The 19,189-nt window shown below is 35.2% G+C and overlaps 1 protein-coding gene across 5 annotated transcripts in view; it reads right to left on the minus strand.

Moving 5' to 3' along the window:
• GXYLT1 (glucoside xylosyltransferase 1) overlaps window positions 1-19,189 on the minus strand; it is a 52,334-nt gene that overhangs the window by 14,136 nt on the left and 19,009 nt on the right. For all 5 annotated transcript variants that reach the window (XM_049625303.1, XM_049625299.1, XM_049625300.1 and 2 more), the window contains 5 exons: window positions 16,381-16,552; window positions 14,841-14,966; window positions 10,826-11,077; window positions 3,921-4,044; window positions 3,440-3,612 (listed from right to left, as the gene is read on the minus strand). In XM_049625303.1, coding sequence (XP_049481260.1) covers window positions 3,440-3,612; window positions 3,921-4,044; window positions 10,826-11,077; window positions 14,841-14,966; window positions 16,381-16,552 — 847 coding nt within the window. The remainder of the gene's footprint in view (window positions 1-3,439; window positions 3,613-3,920; window positions 4,045-10,825; window positions 11,078-14,840; window positions 14,967-16,380; window positions 16,553-19,189) is intronic.

Raw genomic sequence — 19,189 nt, forward strand, 5'->3', positions numbered from 1 at the left:
AAAGAGTGCAAGCAGGGAGGCGGGGGGTGGCAGGGCAGAGGGAGAGGAAGACACAGAATCCAAAGCAGGCTCCAGGCTCTGAGCTGTCAGCCCAGAGTCCAAGGTGTGTCTTGAACTCATGAACTGCAAGATCATGACCTGAGTCAAAGTCGTAAGCTTAAGGGACTGAGCCACCCAGGAGCCGTGAATTATGCACTTTAAATGAGTGAACTTTGTATATATAAACTATGTGTCTAGAAAATTATTTATTTTTTTAATGTTTATTTATTTTTGAGAGAGAAAGAGAGCACAAGTTGGGGAGGAGCAGAGAGAGGGAGACACAGAATCCAAAGCAGCTCTAGACTCTGAGCTGTCAGCACAGAGCCCAACACAGGGCTGAAACCCACGAACCATGAGATCATGACCTGAGAGTCGGACACTTAACCAACAGAGCACCCAGGTGTCCCTCAATAAAATTATTTTTAAAAACCTATAGAATAGGTAAAAGAGACCTGAAAGAAAATTCACCAAAGAAAAGATATGAAAATGGCCCTTACATATATAAAACGATGCTGACCTCACTCATAAAAGAAATTAAAACTAAACTAAGATTCCATTTCTCACTCATCAAAATGGCAAAATTTTGAAGGCTTGAAAACACACTCTACTGATGAGGCTGTTGGGAAATAGGCCTCCTCATAAAATGTGGGCAGGAATTCAAATAATCCTTCTGTAGGGGAAATAGGCAGTATCTTCAATCCTTAATGCCACTTGCAGGAACTTACCCTGAAGATACATCTCCCATCAATACAAACATATATACGGCAAGGTTATGCACTGCTGCATTATTCAGAATTCAATATGTTGGAAACTACGAAAATGTTCAAATGTAAGAGACTGCTTGAATAAACGCTGGTATATACACAAAACTCTGAAATAGGATACAGTCTTTAAAAAAAAAAAAGATAAATGGGTGGGGGGGATGGGTGAAACAGGTGATGGGCATTAAGGAGTGCACTTGTGATGATCACTAGTGGTGGATATATAGAATTGTCTAGTCACTATATTGTACACCTGAAACTAACATAACACTGCATGTTAACTATACTGGAATTAAGATAAAATTTTTTAAAAAGAGGAAGAGATTTATTAATACATGAATTTTTAGACTTTTAAGTGAAAAAAACAAAGAGCAAATAATATAAACAGTATGCTTATATTTTGTGTAAGAAAAGGGGGATTACAAAAAAAAAAAGAAAAGGGGTATTACAAAATATACATGTATCTGCTCATATATACAGGAAGGACAAATCAGAAAACAATGAAACGGGTAATTTATGGGTTTGGGGGCTTGGGGTGGAAGGGGAGGGGGAAAAGTGATACTTCTGAGTAAACCTTTATATAGTTTTGACTTTTATTAACATTTAGCATATCAAATTAAAGCTGAATCAGTAGGAGCATCTGGCTGTGTCAGTCAGTAGACATGCAACTCTTGATCTTGGGGTTGTGATTAACTCCCCACACTGGGTGTGGAGATTACTTAAAAATAAAATCTTAAAAAAAATAAAAATAAAAAAATAAAGTCGAATCAATAAAGGAGGAAAAAAACTTAAAACTGAAAGCATATCGAAGCAAATAAACCCAACTGTATTTCAAATGAATAAAATAACCACACTGAAAGGTAGGAAAAAAAACTAATCCAAGTAGCTGCTGAACACAGTATTGAGTACATGCCCTCATGGGGGTATGGGGGGAAAGTGGTAGATAATGGGAACAAATCCTTAACTCTTCTTAGTAGGTTGGTTTTTACCAAAGAATACAGCATTTCTAAAATTATTTTAAATGTATTGTAAGATTAAGCAGATAGGAAGTGCTTTATGTCAAAAGGCAGGATTCTAACTGTGGAAGGAGCTAAAACATGAAAACAGAGTAGAAAGCAGGAAGAGCCTTGGGGCAACAGTGGAGGCATCAGTGTGGGTACATGATTGTATATCATATACACTGAATGCATATATGTGTGTATTTAATTTTCCTCTCTCTGTCACTGAAAGAGCTCAGTGGCAAAGACAGTGGCTCAGAAGCAAAGACACCCTTGTGGCAATAAGCATGCCTAGCACCCAGAGCCCTCTGAAAGAAACCAGAGCTCCTTTGACAGATAGCTATTTTCAGGGTTAAGACAGGGAAGGTAAAACAAGTTGAGCCTAGCATATTTTGTTGAAAAAATAATAAAGAGGGGTGCCTGGATGCCCAGTCGGTTAAACATCTGACTTTGGCTCAGGTCATGATCTCATGATTCGTGGGTTTGAGTCCTCCGTCGGGCTCTGTGCTGACAGCTCAGAACCTGGAGCCTGCTTCAGATTCTGTGTCTCCCTCTCTCTCTTTCCATCCCCCATTCATTCTCTCTCTCTCTCTCTCTATCAAAAATAAGCATTAAAAAAAATAATAATGAAGTGGTATTCAAAACAATGATGGGAATATGTCAGATGAGCACACGAGTTTACCAAAAGGGACTCCCAATGACCAAACTGGAAACAACTTAGGCATCAACATAATAAAAGCAAATACTGCATTATAAATCATTAAAAAAAAAAAACCTATCAATGACTTCTTACTGTTAATGTACAGATCAATAAATTGATAAAAGGGGATGGCTCTACTTTACAGGAGAATGCTAGAGTGCCAAAGTTGTATGCAGAAGGAAAGCTAGGGCTGGATAATCATCAATTTGTGACTACCACAGTAAAGACTGGTTTGAACAAGAACCAACAATGGATGCTATATACAGTTTAGAAATTTTGATGAGAAGCAGGGTATTTCCATAAGAGGGAAAAAAACCTACACAATGGAGAAACTGAACGACATTTTGAGTGAGTGATTAAAACCAGCATCACCAATGAAGGGCAGGCACACAAAGGTGACTGTGAACGTGATACCCTGAGAAGGACACATCATTTACATAGTGTTTTGCCCTGGAGGACATACCCTAAACCTCATCATAAGGAAACATCAGACAAGCCAATATAAAGAACAGTCTAATACGGAAGGAGGTAAAGAGGCTCTACTCTCCAAAAATGTCAATGTCATAAAAGACAAAGAAAAACTGAGAAACTGTTCTACATCAAGAAAGTAAAGACACATGAAAATAATATATCAATATTAAATTTCCTGAGTTTGGTACCTACACTGTGGTTAATAAGAGAATGTCCCTGTTCTTAGTGAAAACACACTCAAGTCTTTAAGGAATAGAAGAGCATTATGTGTGCAACTTATATTCAAATGGTTCAGAAAAAAACATGTCTATATAGAAAGAGAACCAATGATAAAGCAAATGATGTAAAATGTCAGTAATTAATGAACATTAGTAAAGGATATGGACATTTTTTGTATATTCTTGCATATTCTCTAAGTTTGTAAGAATTTCAACATAGAAAGTTCAAAAAATAGAAGAACACATTCTTACATTTCTCAATGCTTCATAAATAGCTCTAAATGCTGGTTGTTTATCATCATGGTAAACACCTCTGTTCCCATGAAGAATAAAGATTCCTTCTTCTTCTGCTCCCTGGCAATTGCTTCCATATATACAATGATCTGGTCGATAATTCCATTGACATGGAAAAACAAAAAGGCTTTCTATGTGAAGAAAAATAAAACAATAAAGCAAATAACTCTAATTCCACGAATGAACATTCTGCAAAAATTTTAGTTTAAAAATACTGCTCTTACAGGAAATTTAAAATAGTGCAAAATACGTTTGGCATTTAGATCCCTTCCTACGAAAGCAACATGAAGAAAAGTTTAAAAATAAACGTTTTACTCTGTCTTAAACATAATTAGTGATATCCATTAATCAAAGTCAAATAAATGCATTTCTTCATTTTTGACTACATATTACCTGATTTTTTACAAATGCAAAGAATAAAAGAAATTTAAATGATTACCTGGATTATGAAAAAAGATGATATTCAACAGATCTTGATCCCCCCATGTGATATTCAGTTTGTATTTTTTAAGCAGTGGCATAAGTATATCTCCCCATCGCAGCCGTACAGCTGTCATGTCATTCTGTGGGGAAATACATCAAGAAATGCTCAGGCTTCCATGTTTCAAATGGCAGCACAAGGACAGTTCCCCATTCTTCCCTTAGCATTACAGAGTAGCATGGAAAAATGCAAACTTCTTCTCTTATAAAACCAAGTGACTCCAATGTAAACCTAAATGTGAGTAGGGAGCAGGGAAGATAACAAAAGAAGACATCTGAAGCTGCATGTAGAAGTCACAAAACTAATAAAAGTCAGGAAAGAATAGGAAAGAGAAAGTAGGTGACAGTGTAAAGTACTATGACTATGACCTTACCTTAAAATGCAGATAGTTTTAGTACTTGTATCATATGTCTAGATATCACCTATGTCTATGTCACAGAGTTTTTTGGGGTTCAACCTGTTAATGTATAAGGTACTTGGAACTTTTTATCTAATGTGTAAATAAAAAGTACCTGGCACATAGTACATACTTAATGTTAGCTATTACTGTTACCGTGATCACTATCATTCTTAGACTGATTTGCTAATTTTTTATAATTGACATTTCAAAGAAATCCACTTGAAACTGATAAATCAAGAACAGGTAGTGAATTTTATCATTTGCCTTTTCAGTCTCTATAAAGTTGCTCATAAGCTCATTATTTTAAAGCAGAAAGTCAAATACCCAAGGAAACAAAAGAGTTCAAAGAGGGCTCTGGATCTTGTGAATGTGGGTGACAAGCGGTGGAGCTGAATACTAAGCCTTTTCAACTCATTTCCTTCTTTTAAACTCTCCAGACTTAAACCAGTATTCCTCAAAGTGAAATTTACAGTGTGCAGAACAGTGAATTTTTTATGTCCTTCACAATATTAAGTACAGAAATTAAGAGTAACATTTAGAAACATTTATGGCAATTCAAGAGAATAATTTTATATTTAATCTAACATGTTTCTAGTCACACACACAAAAATGTAAAAAACATTTTTCTAGTAACTTATATACATCATTTTTACAAACATATTGGCTCATGAAAAACTAAATTTAAAATACAAAATTGATCCTCCATACACAGTTTGAATGGCATTGTGATAAGCTATTCTAAGATATATAATAAACACAATGGGGGTGTAACAATCTATTCCTTAAGAAAGAGAAAGAAAAGCCAGAGTTTCTGGGGAAAAGCTACATATTTAAACTGAATATTATCTGCTATAGTCATATTACCCTCGTGCCAAGTCTCTCAACACAGTAAACACAGTAATTATAAAATAATCAGGAATTCCCCAAAACAATGACTGAAAGAAGTTTTATTTAAGGAAATAATAAGAAAATACTTTGTTGAAAGGACGACTCTGAAGTAAGTCATTTAGCATGTTAACTAAATGTTCTTAGGGTAAGAAAAGGGAAATCTGAATTATAAAAGGACAATGACTAGCAACACATTCAACACACAGGGCTGGTGAACCCCTTGTACCATGCCATTTTCAAATCTTCATTGGATTCTGTGCATTCAAATACATACATATAAATATATAAAGAAATACACCTATTCAGGGGCACCTGGGTGGCTCAGTCAGTTGAGAATCTGACTTCGGCTCAGGTCATGATCTCGCGGTTCCTGAGTTTGAGCCCAGCATTGGGCTCTGTGCTGACAGCTCACAGTCTGGAGCCTGCTTTGGATTCTGTCTCTCTCTCTCTGCCCCTCCCCCACTCGCAATGTCTCTCTCTGCCTCTCTCTCTCAAAAATAAATTTTAAAAATATTTTTTAAAAAAGAAATATGCCTGTTCAAAAAAAAAAAATCAATGAAAGATAAAATTACAAGGTCTAGTGAAGTCTTCAGAAAAAAAAAGGAAAATAACTTTAAGGAAAAGTTCTATAAAAATATTTGATAAAAATATATAAAAACCATGTTAAAAATAACACTATTATATGCTAATTATATAACCTAGAATATCCAAAACAACTAATGAAAAACTATACAAAATTAGTTTAGAAAAGAGGAATTACATATAAAAGAAGTTCAAGTTAATAGAAACTGTTTTAAAAATAGAGAAATGGTCAAGGGGTATGGACAAAGAGCCATTCCCAAAGGAGGAAACAGAAATGGCCAAAAATTAAATGAACACATAATTTTCCACACTGGTAGTATAGTTGACTAGGAAAGTGTAAGTTAAAATAGGAAGTACTTTTCAGTCAGTCATATAACTACATGCTCATACTAGTACACAAAAAAATAAAACCAAATCATCCATTCTCTGCAATCTCAAACACATATGTACTGATATAAAAATCAATTATATATTTATTGAGTGAAAAAGGCAAACTGAAGATATATAAGAGGAATTTATTTTATTTAGCTTATTTATTTATTTTGAGAGAGAGAGTATGAGAGAGCAGGGCAGGGGCAGAGAGAGAGAGAGAAGGAGACAGAATTCCAAGCAAGCTGCAAGTTGTCAGCGCACAGCTTGATGTGGGGCTCTATCCCACGAACCATGAGATCATGACCTGAACCAAAATCAAGAGTTGGATGCTTAACAGACTTGAGCCACCTAGCTGCCCCTGTAAGAGGATTTTATAGGTAAGTGCTCATGTACATGTTTATCTGTTTCAAAACACATTTTTAATGGGTCTGAAAAATACAAAACAAAGTTTATGACGTCATTTGGGCAAAGAAATGAAACTGGGAATAGAGGTATGTAAGGGTGGGACTTTTCTTTTTATTCTACATACAATTAAATAAAATTAAAAACATAAATTTTTTAGGGGCACCTGGGTGGCTCAGTCAGTTGTGTCCAACTTTGGCTCAGGTCATGATCTCTCAGTTCGTGAGTTCAAGCCTCGTGTCAGGCTCTGTGCTGACAGCTCAGAGCCTGGAGCCTATTTCAGATTCTGTGTCTCCCCTTCTCTCTGTCCCTCCCCTACTTGTGCTTTCTCTCTCTCTCTAAAAATAAACATTAAAAAAAATTTTTTTTAAAGAGGCTTTATTTATATTCTTTGTTTTTTCCCAATAGAAAAAGGTTAAGAAGTATCCTAACAGGGATTCAAGACTGCAAATATAATCATAACAAAATACAAAGCAACAGCTTAACCACGACTGTATCATTGTGTACCATGCCTAATGAGAAACAACAAAAAAGTAGCAGTTTTATTTGAATTTTTAATACATAACTATAATGCATCAGGTTGGAAATGAACAGTCATGAATTGTAGGAACTGTGTGACAGCAAAGCAAATTAAGAATTTAAAGTATGGTCATTATCTTAAATTCGTAGTCTTACAGCTTTTCATCCAATAAGAACCATAGGGCAACATTCACAGATGTGTACAAAACAGTTTAGAAAGTTACTACAAGTAATCAGTTATATCACTAGAGCCAGAAACTGTAGAATCAGTAGGAAAAAACAAGGCAATGTTTGCTACAGATATAGTCTGGAGAACAAGCAGGAAAAACAAAGACAGACATATGAAAAAAGGAATCAAAAATTAATAAATTTTATAGAAACCTCTCAGCAATCATAAATATAGTAACATCTGAAAACAAAGCAAACCTCCATTGTTCCCACAGGGCAAGAACAGGTTTGGAAAACAAGGACAGTAGATGTGAAGTAAATTGCACCTGCTGAATTAATGTATAATCATGCCTCTCATAGCCTTCATTAGTAAGTCTATAATGCACAGATGAAAACACAAGTTTAAAAGTCTTGAAATGATTTCAACTCCCATATCTACATCTCTAGTTGGTTTTAGAACATGCCACGACAAAAAGAAGGGAGAAACTGCTAAAGTATTCAAGAGTGACATTTAAGTAAGTAAAAGATAATCATAGATTTGAACTAGATAGTTGTAACTTTGAAACGTTTGAGACAATAAATAATGGTGTTATACTAAATTATCTCTATGGTTCTTTGCAACAGTAAACTTCTCATAATTCTATGAATTTTGAATGAAGAGTTACTGAGAAGTCATATTATTCCTTAGCAGATAATCTTACAGCACCATCTTCTGGTATAATATTACTGTGCATAGGCTAACAATCCAAAAAGGAAGACCTCATGGTATTATGCCTGTTTTATTTAGTAAAACCTATGGTTCATGAGATTTTAAAACTCAAGCTATATTAACAAATTGGGTACCTGAAGAAATGTTCACTGTTAAGAGCATAGGTTACACTAGCCTCATTAATGCATTCAATTGTAGGAGACAAAACTGAAAAGAATCAAGATTTCAGAAAGGTTCAGAAAACAGGGAAGCTAAAAAACAAAACAAAACAAAACAAAACAAACAAACAAACAAAACCAGGTTTACTACATCTACAGAAAATAAGGATGATGGGTACAAATGGTCCTAAGACTCAAATGTCAAGGCATGGGCGATGCTGCAAGCAGCAATGTTGCCTGTATCAGAGATAAATCGAGGAAACAACTCTAAGTGGGGCCAAGATTTAAATGAGACACACAAATGCAGTAATAAATAATGGTATTAATTCCAGTTCACCAGGAGGCATAAGAAAAATATCTGACAAATATACACACATATATCCTCATATCATAAAAGACATAATTGATTTTAATGTTTAACACAGCCCTAACTAGATATAAAGGGATAAACAGTAAGTCTATATGGGTGTTTCAGAAGTCACTGCTTGTAGCTAACATTTAGGTGCTTACTATGTGCCATGCTCTGCACTAAGCATTTTCTTTTTATTTTTTATTTTAATTCCAGTATAATTAACATACAATGTTAGGTTCGTTTCAGGTATATACAACATAGTGACTCAACAATTCTATACATTACTCAGAGCTCATCATAATACGTGTACTCTTTTAATCACCATCACCTATTTCATCCATCCGTCCACCTTCCTCCCCTTTGGTAACCATCAGTTTGTTCTCTATAGTCAAGAGTCTATTTCTTGGTTTTTCTCTCTCTCTTTTTGTTCATTTGTTTTGTTTCTTAAATTCCATGAGAGATCATACGGTGTTTGTCTTTCTCTGACTGATTTCATTCAGCACTAAACTCTCTAGATCCACCCATGTTGCTGCAAATGGCAAGCTTCCATTCCTTTTTGTGACTAATATTCCATTGTATGTATATACCACCTCTTCTTTATCCATTTATTGATCGATGGGACACTTGGGTTGCTTGCTTCCATAATTTTATGGCTATTCTAAATAATGCTGTATAAACGTAGGGATGTGTATATCTTTTTGAATTAGTGTTTTTTTTATTCTTTGGGAAAATACCCAGTAGTGGAATTACTGGATCATATGGCATTTTTATTTTAAATTTTTTGAGGAACCTCCATACTGATTTCTGTAGTGGCTGTACCAGTTTGCATTCCTACCAACAGTGGCCAAGGGTTCCTTTTCTCCAGATCCTTGCCAACATCCGTTGTTTCTTGTGTTTTTTTACTGTAGCCATTCTGACAGGTTTGAGGTGGTATTTCATTGTAGTTTTGATATGTATTTCCCTATTAATGAAGGATGTTGAGTATCCATTCATGTCTGTTGGCCATCTGGATGTCTTCTTTGGAGAAATGTCTGTTCTCTTCTGCCCATTTTTTAACTGGATTATTTATTTTTTGGGTGTTGAATTATAGAAGTTCTTTATATATTTTACATACTAACCCTTTATCAGATTGGTCACTTGCAAACATGTTCTCCCATTCAGTAGGTTGTCTTTTGTTTTGTTGATGGTTTCCTTTGCTATGCAGGTTTTTATTTTGATGTAGTACCAATAATTTACTTTTGCTTTTGTCTCCCTTGCCCCAGGAGACATATCTAGAAAAATGTTGCTATAGCTGATGTTAGAGAAATCACTGCCTATGCTCTCTTCTAGGATTTTTATGACTTCAGGTCTCACATTTAGGTCATTAATCCTTTTTTAGTTTATTTTGTGTATGGTGTGAGAAAGTAGTCCAGTTTCATTCTTTTGCATGTAGTTGTCCAGTCTTCCCAACACCATTTGTTGAAAAGATGCACTAAGCATTTTAAATGGATCTCCTTTAAACTGACAACCTACACAAGTCCAATTATTATCAACTTTTCAGTTGAGAGAATTAACATTTGAAAATTAACCGGCTAATGGTTAAACAAGTGCACAGGTGGCAAAGTTAAATATACAGAGTTTGACTCCAGAGCCCACAAACTACAATGACATAAAACTCATCAACATAAAATTGGTAAATACAACATATGTATTTACAATGCACAGAGAAACTAAATAGCCTGATTCTTCCACTGACCCACAATCTGAGAGGTAAGAAACATGCAAGAATTTTTTTTAAAGTTAACTTCCAATAGCTCTCAAACAGCTCACATTTACTATGTGTTAGCCACCATTCTAACTCAATCCTCACAAAAGCCTATGATATAGGTAATGTTATCTGCCATCTTTATTTCACAGATGAGAAAACTAAAGCTCAGAGACATTAAAAATTTACTCAAGGTCCCAGAGGTTTGAACCAAGCAAACAAGCTACAGAGTCTTAAGCTCTTAACCACATCTCTGTGTTCCCCCAAGATGTTCTACAGCTGCACAACTATGAAATGACAACTACTACCTGGAATAACAATCTAGGAAGATGAAATTCACTACTTAGTGTAATGTTATTTTACTTCATTGTAATGACATCTGGCTTGATCTACCACAATCCTCCAACAGACAGAATAGTATGAACTCTCTTCTTCGATTATTCTAAATAAATGGAAAATTTCTGAATAGTTTAATCTACTTTTTAATAAAACAAAATTAAATTGGAAACCAAAAACTGTGTGGGGGGAAACAAAGAAATTTCAACCAAGCACCTGTATCAGTGACTTACCTTGAAATACTTCCTTCTCATTCTAGTCATATTCATCAACATAACTCCAGAGTTTACTCCAGTTTTTCCATAGTATGGGTGTCTGGCAAAGCGATTATACCATCCTATTCGAGGCTCTTCATGTTCTGGTGCCATTGCAGCAATTTGTGTGGAATTAAATTTCTTTAGTAAAGACCAAATATCATCAACTGGCCGTAAAAAAAGGATATCCGTGTCCACGTACAAGAGTGAATCAACTTCTTTCAGGATTAACTATAAGAAGAGAATATGAAACAATAATTATATTTCTATTTATTTAACATAAAATAAGAGAAGCTTTAACTGTAAAAAAATACCTATGAGATAAACTAATTTAGGTTAATTTTTAAGACATTTTTCCTGTGTCATTTTTACAATAGCATATATATATATATATACATATATATATATATATGCACTGTGCTAATCTTTATATTAACTTTTAGAGAAAAAAGCTACAAAAACAATTCAGAACAAAAAAATAAATACTGTACTAACAATTGGAAAAGTAAAGATTTGGGAGGAAATTCTTTTCATGATGGAAAATAACATTAACTTAGCTGACTTACATCTTGAATCTTAATTTCCTGACATAAATACAGAAATAAATCAATACAAACAAAGATCTTCTCAACATGTTCTCTCGGTCTATAACACTAATGGCTGGTATGTATATATCATTTTGGTCTCAACTAGAAAATGATGAACCCAAACTACCTAGTTCTGGAGTCCACACTGTTTTGTTTTTGTGCTTAACTTGTGGTAGGGTCCCCTACCTACCTAAGGAAAGAAAGAAAAAGAAAAAAAAAAAAAAAACTGAAGGTAACCTGACTATACGTGTACATGACAACATCCTTCATGACCTTGTAACATGAGATCACTTAATTGGACTGCATGGTTGTGTGTGTTACCATATATGGGAGACAAAGAAGTAGAAAATACATTTAAAAACTACCCCACGTGGCATTTGGGCTCAGTTCTTTGGGCACGAACCCAACTGAGCAGTGCCGGCATGAATAAAGTTGCTTCCTGGAAAGAAAAGCCTCTGTGCACGACTCTCTGTGCGAAAATCCTGCTACAAACTATCTCCAACAAATCAAAGTAAATGTGCATGTACTTAGCAAGGGGGAAGACAAAACTTGTCCTGAAAGAAAGACTAGCTACGTTGTTATTTTCTGAGAGATGTTAAATATGTTTTCTACAGGGATTTTTCAAGGAAAATACTTTATTTCTGCCTTACCCAAGAAGTTTAGAATCCAACTCTCACAAATTTAAATTTATTGCATACATCAGCATATTAGTACAACTCAATTATTACATTAACTTAAATCTTTTGGTGGCTCAGTTGGTTAAGCCATTATCTGATTCTGGATTTCAGCTCAGGTCAGGATTTTGCAGTTTGTGGGTTTGAGTCTCTTATCAGGCTGTATGCTGACACCATGGAGCCTGCTTGGTATTCTCTCTCTCTCTCTCTCTCTCTCTCTCTCTCTCTCTGCCCCTCCCCCACTTGCACTCTCTTTTCTCTCTCAAAATAAATAAACTTTAAAAATTAAAAAAAAAAGAAAAGAATATAAAGAGAGTAAGAGTTTGATCCTTGTTCTGCTCCTTTTCAAAGTTGTTATCTCCTCCTGCTGCTAAGGTTGAGTCATCACCTTAATGAGCAGCTTACCAGGCTGCAATCAGCCCATTCTCTCCTTGATTTAATATCAAGGTGGTAAAAAATCTGATGGTTTGACTACAGATCCTGAGTAGGGAAGATTCACTTGTTCACAGATCCCAATTACAGGGTATGTATGTATATGTCTGTATGTCTGTCTCTCTTTGGGATGCAGAAAAGTGAAGGAAATTGTTTTTATATCAACATGTTGCTTCTGTACCATGAAACAAAGTGTGTTTACAAATTATTATATTGTTAGCAGACTTGGAAGACACTGATCACTGTTGAGAGCCACTGTTAACTGGAGATCAGACGTAAGGTTAAATAATAACCATGTCAGCATTTTTTCTATAGTTCCTTTTGGAGGAGGCAGGAGTTGGAAGAGCTTACATTAGTTGTTTTCATCAATCTATATCAAATGAAGAGAAACTCCATGAAAAAAATTATAACTTAGAAAAATAAAGCATCAATTTACTTAAATCTAGTTAAAAAGATGCAGAAGTAACAGTGAAATATGAGGACAATTTGACAGGTTTCAAATATATTTACTGTTTCAAATTCCATTTAGGAATTTAACCAGATTACAACACTAAATGATCTGGCAAATTTCATATCACAACATTAACAATTTAACTTGTTAATAATGCAGAACAAAATTGAAGAGAAATGGTTATAATATTAGGCTTCTATCATCACATACTATTTTTTCAGTAACATATTTATTTAATGCCATATTGTATTTGTTTAGCCCCTGCCTCCCACATTGGACAATAAGCTCTAGGAAAACAAGTCTGTTCCATTCATTCCTATATACCCAACACTTCTGTACAGACTCTTGGCAGAAAACAAGCACTCAATTTATTAACTAAATGAATGTGATACTAAAATGATTCCACATTAAAATTCTGTCTTAAACTTTTTTATTTTTATACTTTACTTATTTGCGGGGGGAGGGGGAGGGGAGGGGGGAGGACAGAGAGAGAACAGAGAGAGAATCCTAGGCAGGCTCCACACTGTCAGCACAGAGCCGGATGTGGGGCTCAAACTCACTAACTATGAGATCACAACCTGAACCAAAGCAAAGAGTCAGACATTTAATTGACTGTATCACCCAGGTACCCCATAAACTTCTAAAATCTACAAGAAATATCTAAAACTTCTCGGGCTTTTTCCCTATCTAATCCCTTATTTGTGTGCTTCTTATAATGGAAGCAGAGACTGAGGAAGATCCTAGGATCTGAATTTTTTATGCACAGCAACAAAGTTACTGGTTAGGCAGACTCTGCTCAAAATTATAACTTTAAATCTTACTGATGACTTGGATTTGGTAAATTATATTCCTAGTATACTAAGAATTGCCTTACTCCACTTAAGAATAACAAATAACTAAAGTTTCCTCCCCCATAATTCAATCACTTTCCAGGATCTCGTCAGCTTCTTAAGTTCAATATTCTACTACCATAAGTATTTTAAACATTATAATGGTCCTAACAACTACTGTGAATTTTAAAACTGTGGATGAAATCAACTCAAAAGAAAGAGGTAATCTTGCTTCTGAATATTTTTACATTTAAAAAAATGATCAGGGTTTATCACCAGAGAATAACACCAAAGAATTGCTCCACTGAATAAATGGTTCCCATTTCCCTTGAGTTTACATGCCTTAAATTTGTGTCTGTGTCGGGGTGCCTGGGTAGCTCAGCTGGCTAAGCGTCTGACTCTTGGTATTGGCTCAGGTCATGATCTCATGGTTGATGGGTTCCACCCACACTGTCAATGCAGCCTGCTTGGGATCCTCTCTCTGCCCCTTCCCCACTCTCCCTCGTGCACACTTGCTCTCTCTCAAAATAAAGAAACTGTAAATAATTAAAAAAAACACACACACCTTGCCAACTGCATTAAAATATAATCAGGAAAGAGTAATGTGGCTTGGTATAAGAAAGAAATGGCTATTTAATGATGCAATCTACTTCACTTCCCAAATTATAAATGCAGTGGGCAACTAGAAGGGGAGACTGTCCATGCATGTCTGCAACAGGCCTGGCTCCATTAAGATCTGATGACCTCCCTTCCTTCTTAAAAAAAAACAGTCTACAGCCCCTGAATAAATTAAAATGTAAGAAACAGTATTTCAACAGAAATTACTTACATTTTTCATTTTTAACAGATGTTTTCTTTGTAGCTTTTATTTGTTCTACAGGAAGTTTTTTTCCTAATGTAAAAAGGGAAAATCTACATGTGTTTGTGTTTTTTTAACTGACTTCTATGTAACTCTTCATTAACTCATGTTTGTAAAGGCAAAATTAGAAGGAAAAACAAAACACCGGAGAAAAAACTTACTGGCAAGAACAATCTCTGGGAAGCACACGGTTTAAACAGCTTTTTCCATTCCGCTGCATTCTCACTTGGAAAAGTTATTGGGTATAATGAATAATTAAATGTCTGCAGAAATGACCAGCTCTCAAGCTAAGAAATATATAAAAAAATAAGAACTCAGGTTAGATTGTTTCACTTTCAATTTTCTCTGCAAAATCATAAACCAACAGATTATTTTGAAAAGCTAAAAATTAAGGTATTATATGTTAATCCTGTACACAGTTCAGAGAAAATCAGATTCTTCTTTTCCACCATTTGTTTTATTCACAGTATTAAAATCCTAGTAACATTCTAGATCAGAGGCACAATGAAAGTTATAACAACCACAAAATCAGAAAGCTGAAAGCCTTGCAAGTTGTTCATCTACCTCATCTGACATATAAATCCCATCAATCACGAAACAAATTAAACTCAAAAAAATTAAGCACTAATTTTACACCCAAGTATGTATAATAGGAAATATTTACACTCAAAGTCAGACCAATATGAACTGGTTAGAAAATATCTGTCCGAGGTGCCTCGGTGGTTCAGATGATTATCATCATCTTTACCACTGTCTCAGAACACAAGGTGGTGACATTTCAGGTGACTTTTCTTTCTCTTATATGTTCTTTACTCATATCTATCTGTTCTACTTTTCTTGTACAGTTATAATTTTTTTGTTGTTAAGGTTATATGGTTGCCCTGACTAAAGAGTATACTTTTAACCCTCACAAACAACTTTAACAATATAGTTACATGACTAAGTTCAGACCAATGAGACACTGGCAAGAATGTCATATGCAACTTCTGAAAAGTATTCTAAGAGGGTACGAAGGGATTGGCCTTCTTCACTCCTTTCTCCCTTGTGTTGGTTAAAATATGAGTGTGAGGGCCAAAGCTGGAGTAGCCATCTGGGACCATAAGGTAGAAGCCTTATGTCAAAATGGCTCAGCCACAAGACAGAAGCGAGTCCCGGAAGACATGGAGTTACCATATACCACAGACTGTCGACTTATATGTGAGAAAGAAAAAAAACTTCTGTCTTGTTTAAGCCACTGTTAAAGTTTTCTGCCAATATAGCCACTGGTTGTAACTAATATAAAACCAAAATAAAGAACTTTCTTATCAGAACAAAAAGCCGCTTCCCTCTATATTGTCAATCAAGAGCTCCCTCCCTTCAAAACAGAAATAAAATCCTGTGCACACTGTTTGAGATACTCCCAAGCCAAACATGGGAATACAATTAAATCACAGAACTTTTCAGTCAAATCATCTTGGAGCTAAAGCCGGTGAAATAAAACCTCCATGCTTTGCAAAGGACTTGAAGTAACCTCCTTTTCAAAAACAAACCTTCCTCTTACACCTACATCTGGATTCTTAGATGGAGTGGCCGCCCCACTCTAGGAGGGCAGTTAGTTACTGAATAAATATTTTTGTTCAATGAAGGAATGCAACAACATTCTATTATAATGTGACATTGAATATTCACCTCTACAGTCTTGACAAAGTCTCAAATACTTACTATGCCTTTAAAACTATCATGTAGTTGATCTTCAGCAAAAATATGGAACTGCAGCGGTCTGATGCTGAAAATGATAGCTGACTTCAACATGGTTATAGTTTCTTCCAGTCTTTCACCACAGGCAACCACAGCGAGGTGCATTCTTTGAGCAGGCTGCACTTTTAGACTATACCTAATAGAAAAGAAAACCACATTTTCCAACTGTTTTAGTACTGGGTAACATGGTAACAACATGGTATTGTGACCATGTTCAAAAACTGAAGTTTAAAATTTCTATTTAAAAAGCAAAGAAATGGGGTGCTTGGCTGGCTCAGTCGGAAGAGCATGCGACTCTTGATCTCAAGGTTGTGAGTTCAGGCCCCACGTTGGGTGTAGATATTACTTAAAAATAAAATCTTTAAAAACAAACACAAACAAAAATAACTGAATAGCAAAGAAATGTCAAATTGCAAAACAGTACAATGTTGAATCAATTATGTATTTCTATATCCTCAACCAGGCTTTCTCAGCAAATATTCCCACTAGGAACCACAAAACACAAAAAAATTACCACTCTTTTCAATTCTCCCAAGATTGGTACATAACTAGCCTCATTCTAAATACACAGGAGAGAAGTTAATTCATTACTGAGACTGGCTGCATTAAGGGCTTAATTCTCTCAAGGAACCTGAACCTGCCAATTGACAAAAGGAGCACCACTGATTGAAGGTCTTCCATTCAATTATTTTTTAGCTTTTTAATTAAAAAAAAATCTCAGGACACCTGGCTGGCTCAGTCAGTTAAAGCATCAGACTGTTAATTTCAGCTCAGGTCATGATCTCAGGGTCGTGGGATCAAGCCCGACATTCCACACCGTGCTGAGTGTGGAGCCTGCTTGGGATTCTCTCCTTCCCCACCTTTACCCCTCTCCCCAACTTGCATTCTCTCTCTAAAATTAAAAAAAAAAAAAAAAAAAAAAACTTAAAAAAAATCTCAAAAACATACCGCAATAGAGAGAATAAATCCTCACGCAACCATCTCCTAACTCCAACAATTACCCATTCAAATGTTATTATGTCATCTAAAATACCCCCCACATCCCCTTCCACTAACCAACAGATCATTTTGAAGCAAACCCAAACATAAATTCATCCATATATATTTAACTATTATATTCAATCTTCAACCATTCTAATTACATTTCCTTCATATAACTTTTTTCACTGATAGGCATTCAGTCCCATTCTCCAAATACTCAGCACCAGGTAAAAATTTCTGAGATGGCCTAAAACATACTAGCCAAACAGCAGTATGTGATTTTGAAAGGAAAGATTCCCTAAACCTAAGTTATTGGCCTAGGCTGTGTCAGACCCTACTTCAAATACAGAGCAGCACTGAACCACACTGGGCCTAAGGAAACTTTCAAAACTCTTGCACCTAAACAATGAACTGATATTAATCCACGAGCATATAACGGACAGAATTAGTTATGTGTGGCTGCACTGTCATTAAATAAATAACCTATTTATAATATTAAATACAGATCTCATCTGTAATAATGGCATGAAATAATAATTTTGGAACTGATAGTTAAAGGAAGAATGAAAGGCAGCATAAAACAAAACTAATAACACATTAAGGAACATAAAGTGCAAACATTTAGAACTAAAAACATAAAACTGGCTTTAATTCAGTTCTTGCTGAGATCCTTTCTGTAAAAGGTATAAGGATTAGCAATTATATTGTTTAATGTTAATAGTTGTATGTATACATTACTGAGATCTGCAGTAGCAAGAATGAGTGACTAATCATTTTTCTTAAATTTGCAAGCAAAATTAATTGTAGTGATATTCCTTAACATAGGACTTTGGAATCTTGAGTGTTCACATGTCCATGTGCTAAAAGTGAAACAGAAGTGTTTTCTGAGGAAAATCTTGTTCTTGCTCATGGTAATCTTTCAACTGAGCGGGATATCAGAAATCAGAAAATCATACTAAGGAATAACATGAAATGCAAACAAATGACTATGTAAAACATATCTGAGTGTCAAATTCATACATCTTTTTTTAAATTTTTTAACATTTACTTATTTTTGAGAGAGCATGAGCAGAGAGAGAGGGAGACACAGAATCCGAAGCAGGCTCCAGGCTCTGAGCTGTCAGCACAGAGTCTGATGTGGGGCTCGAAATGACAAACGGCAAGATCAAATTCATACATCTTAATGTTTTAACATTAAACATTTGGAATTATTTTATATTAATAGGATAAAAAATTAAGTCTGAATATATATAATGTACTCCTGCTTTTATTGTGGATCTACCCCTTCTTATTAACAAGGCTGTTTGCTAAGAGCCTGGAAATAATTAAGATAGCAGTTGAAAATGATGTTTTTCTGGACTGACCAGATTCCCAAGGCCTGAAAATGGATTCATTTCTCTTGTATGGGACATTTCTCACATATGTTAGAACTGGCAACTTGCAGCCTTCAGCAGAGGAGCTGAAAAGCTTTTGAGCCCAAATATCTTCTAGAAAACACAGGGATCATTTCCTTCCCTGATCCCTTTACTGGAAGGTTCAAACATAAACTCCTCAATACCTTAGTAATTCACCCTTTGTTCAAGCTAATGGGCCAATGATTCCATAAATGAGATTCTTTAAAACAAACTGTTGGGCCACCTGGCTGGTTTAGTAGGTAGAGCATACAACTCTTGATCTCAAGGGTTGTGAGTTCAAGCCCCACATTGGGTGTAGAGATTATTTAAAAATAAAATCTTTAATAAAGACAATAATAAATTAAAATAAATATAACTGTGTTTTGGTGGTTTTCTTA

Source organism: Panthera uncia, chromosome B4, assembly GCF_023721935.1.
Source record: "Panthera uncia isolate 11264 chromosome B4, Puncia_PCG_1.0, whole genome shotgun sequence".
NCBI lineage: Eukaryota > Metazoa > Chordata > Mammalia > Carnivora > Felidae > Panthera > Panthera uncia.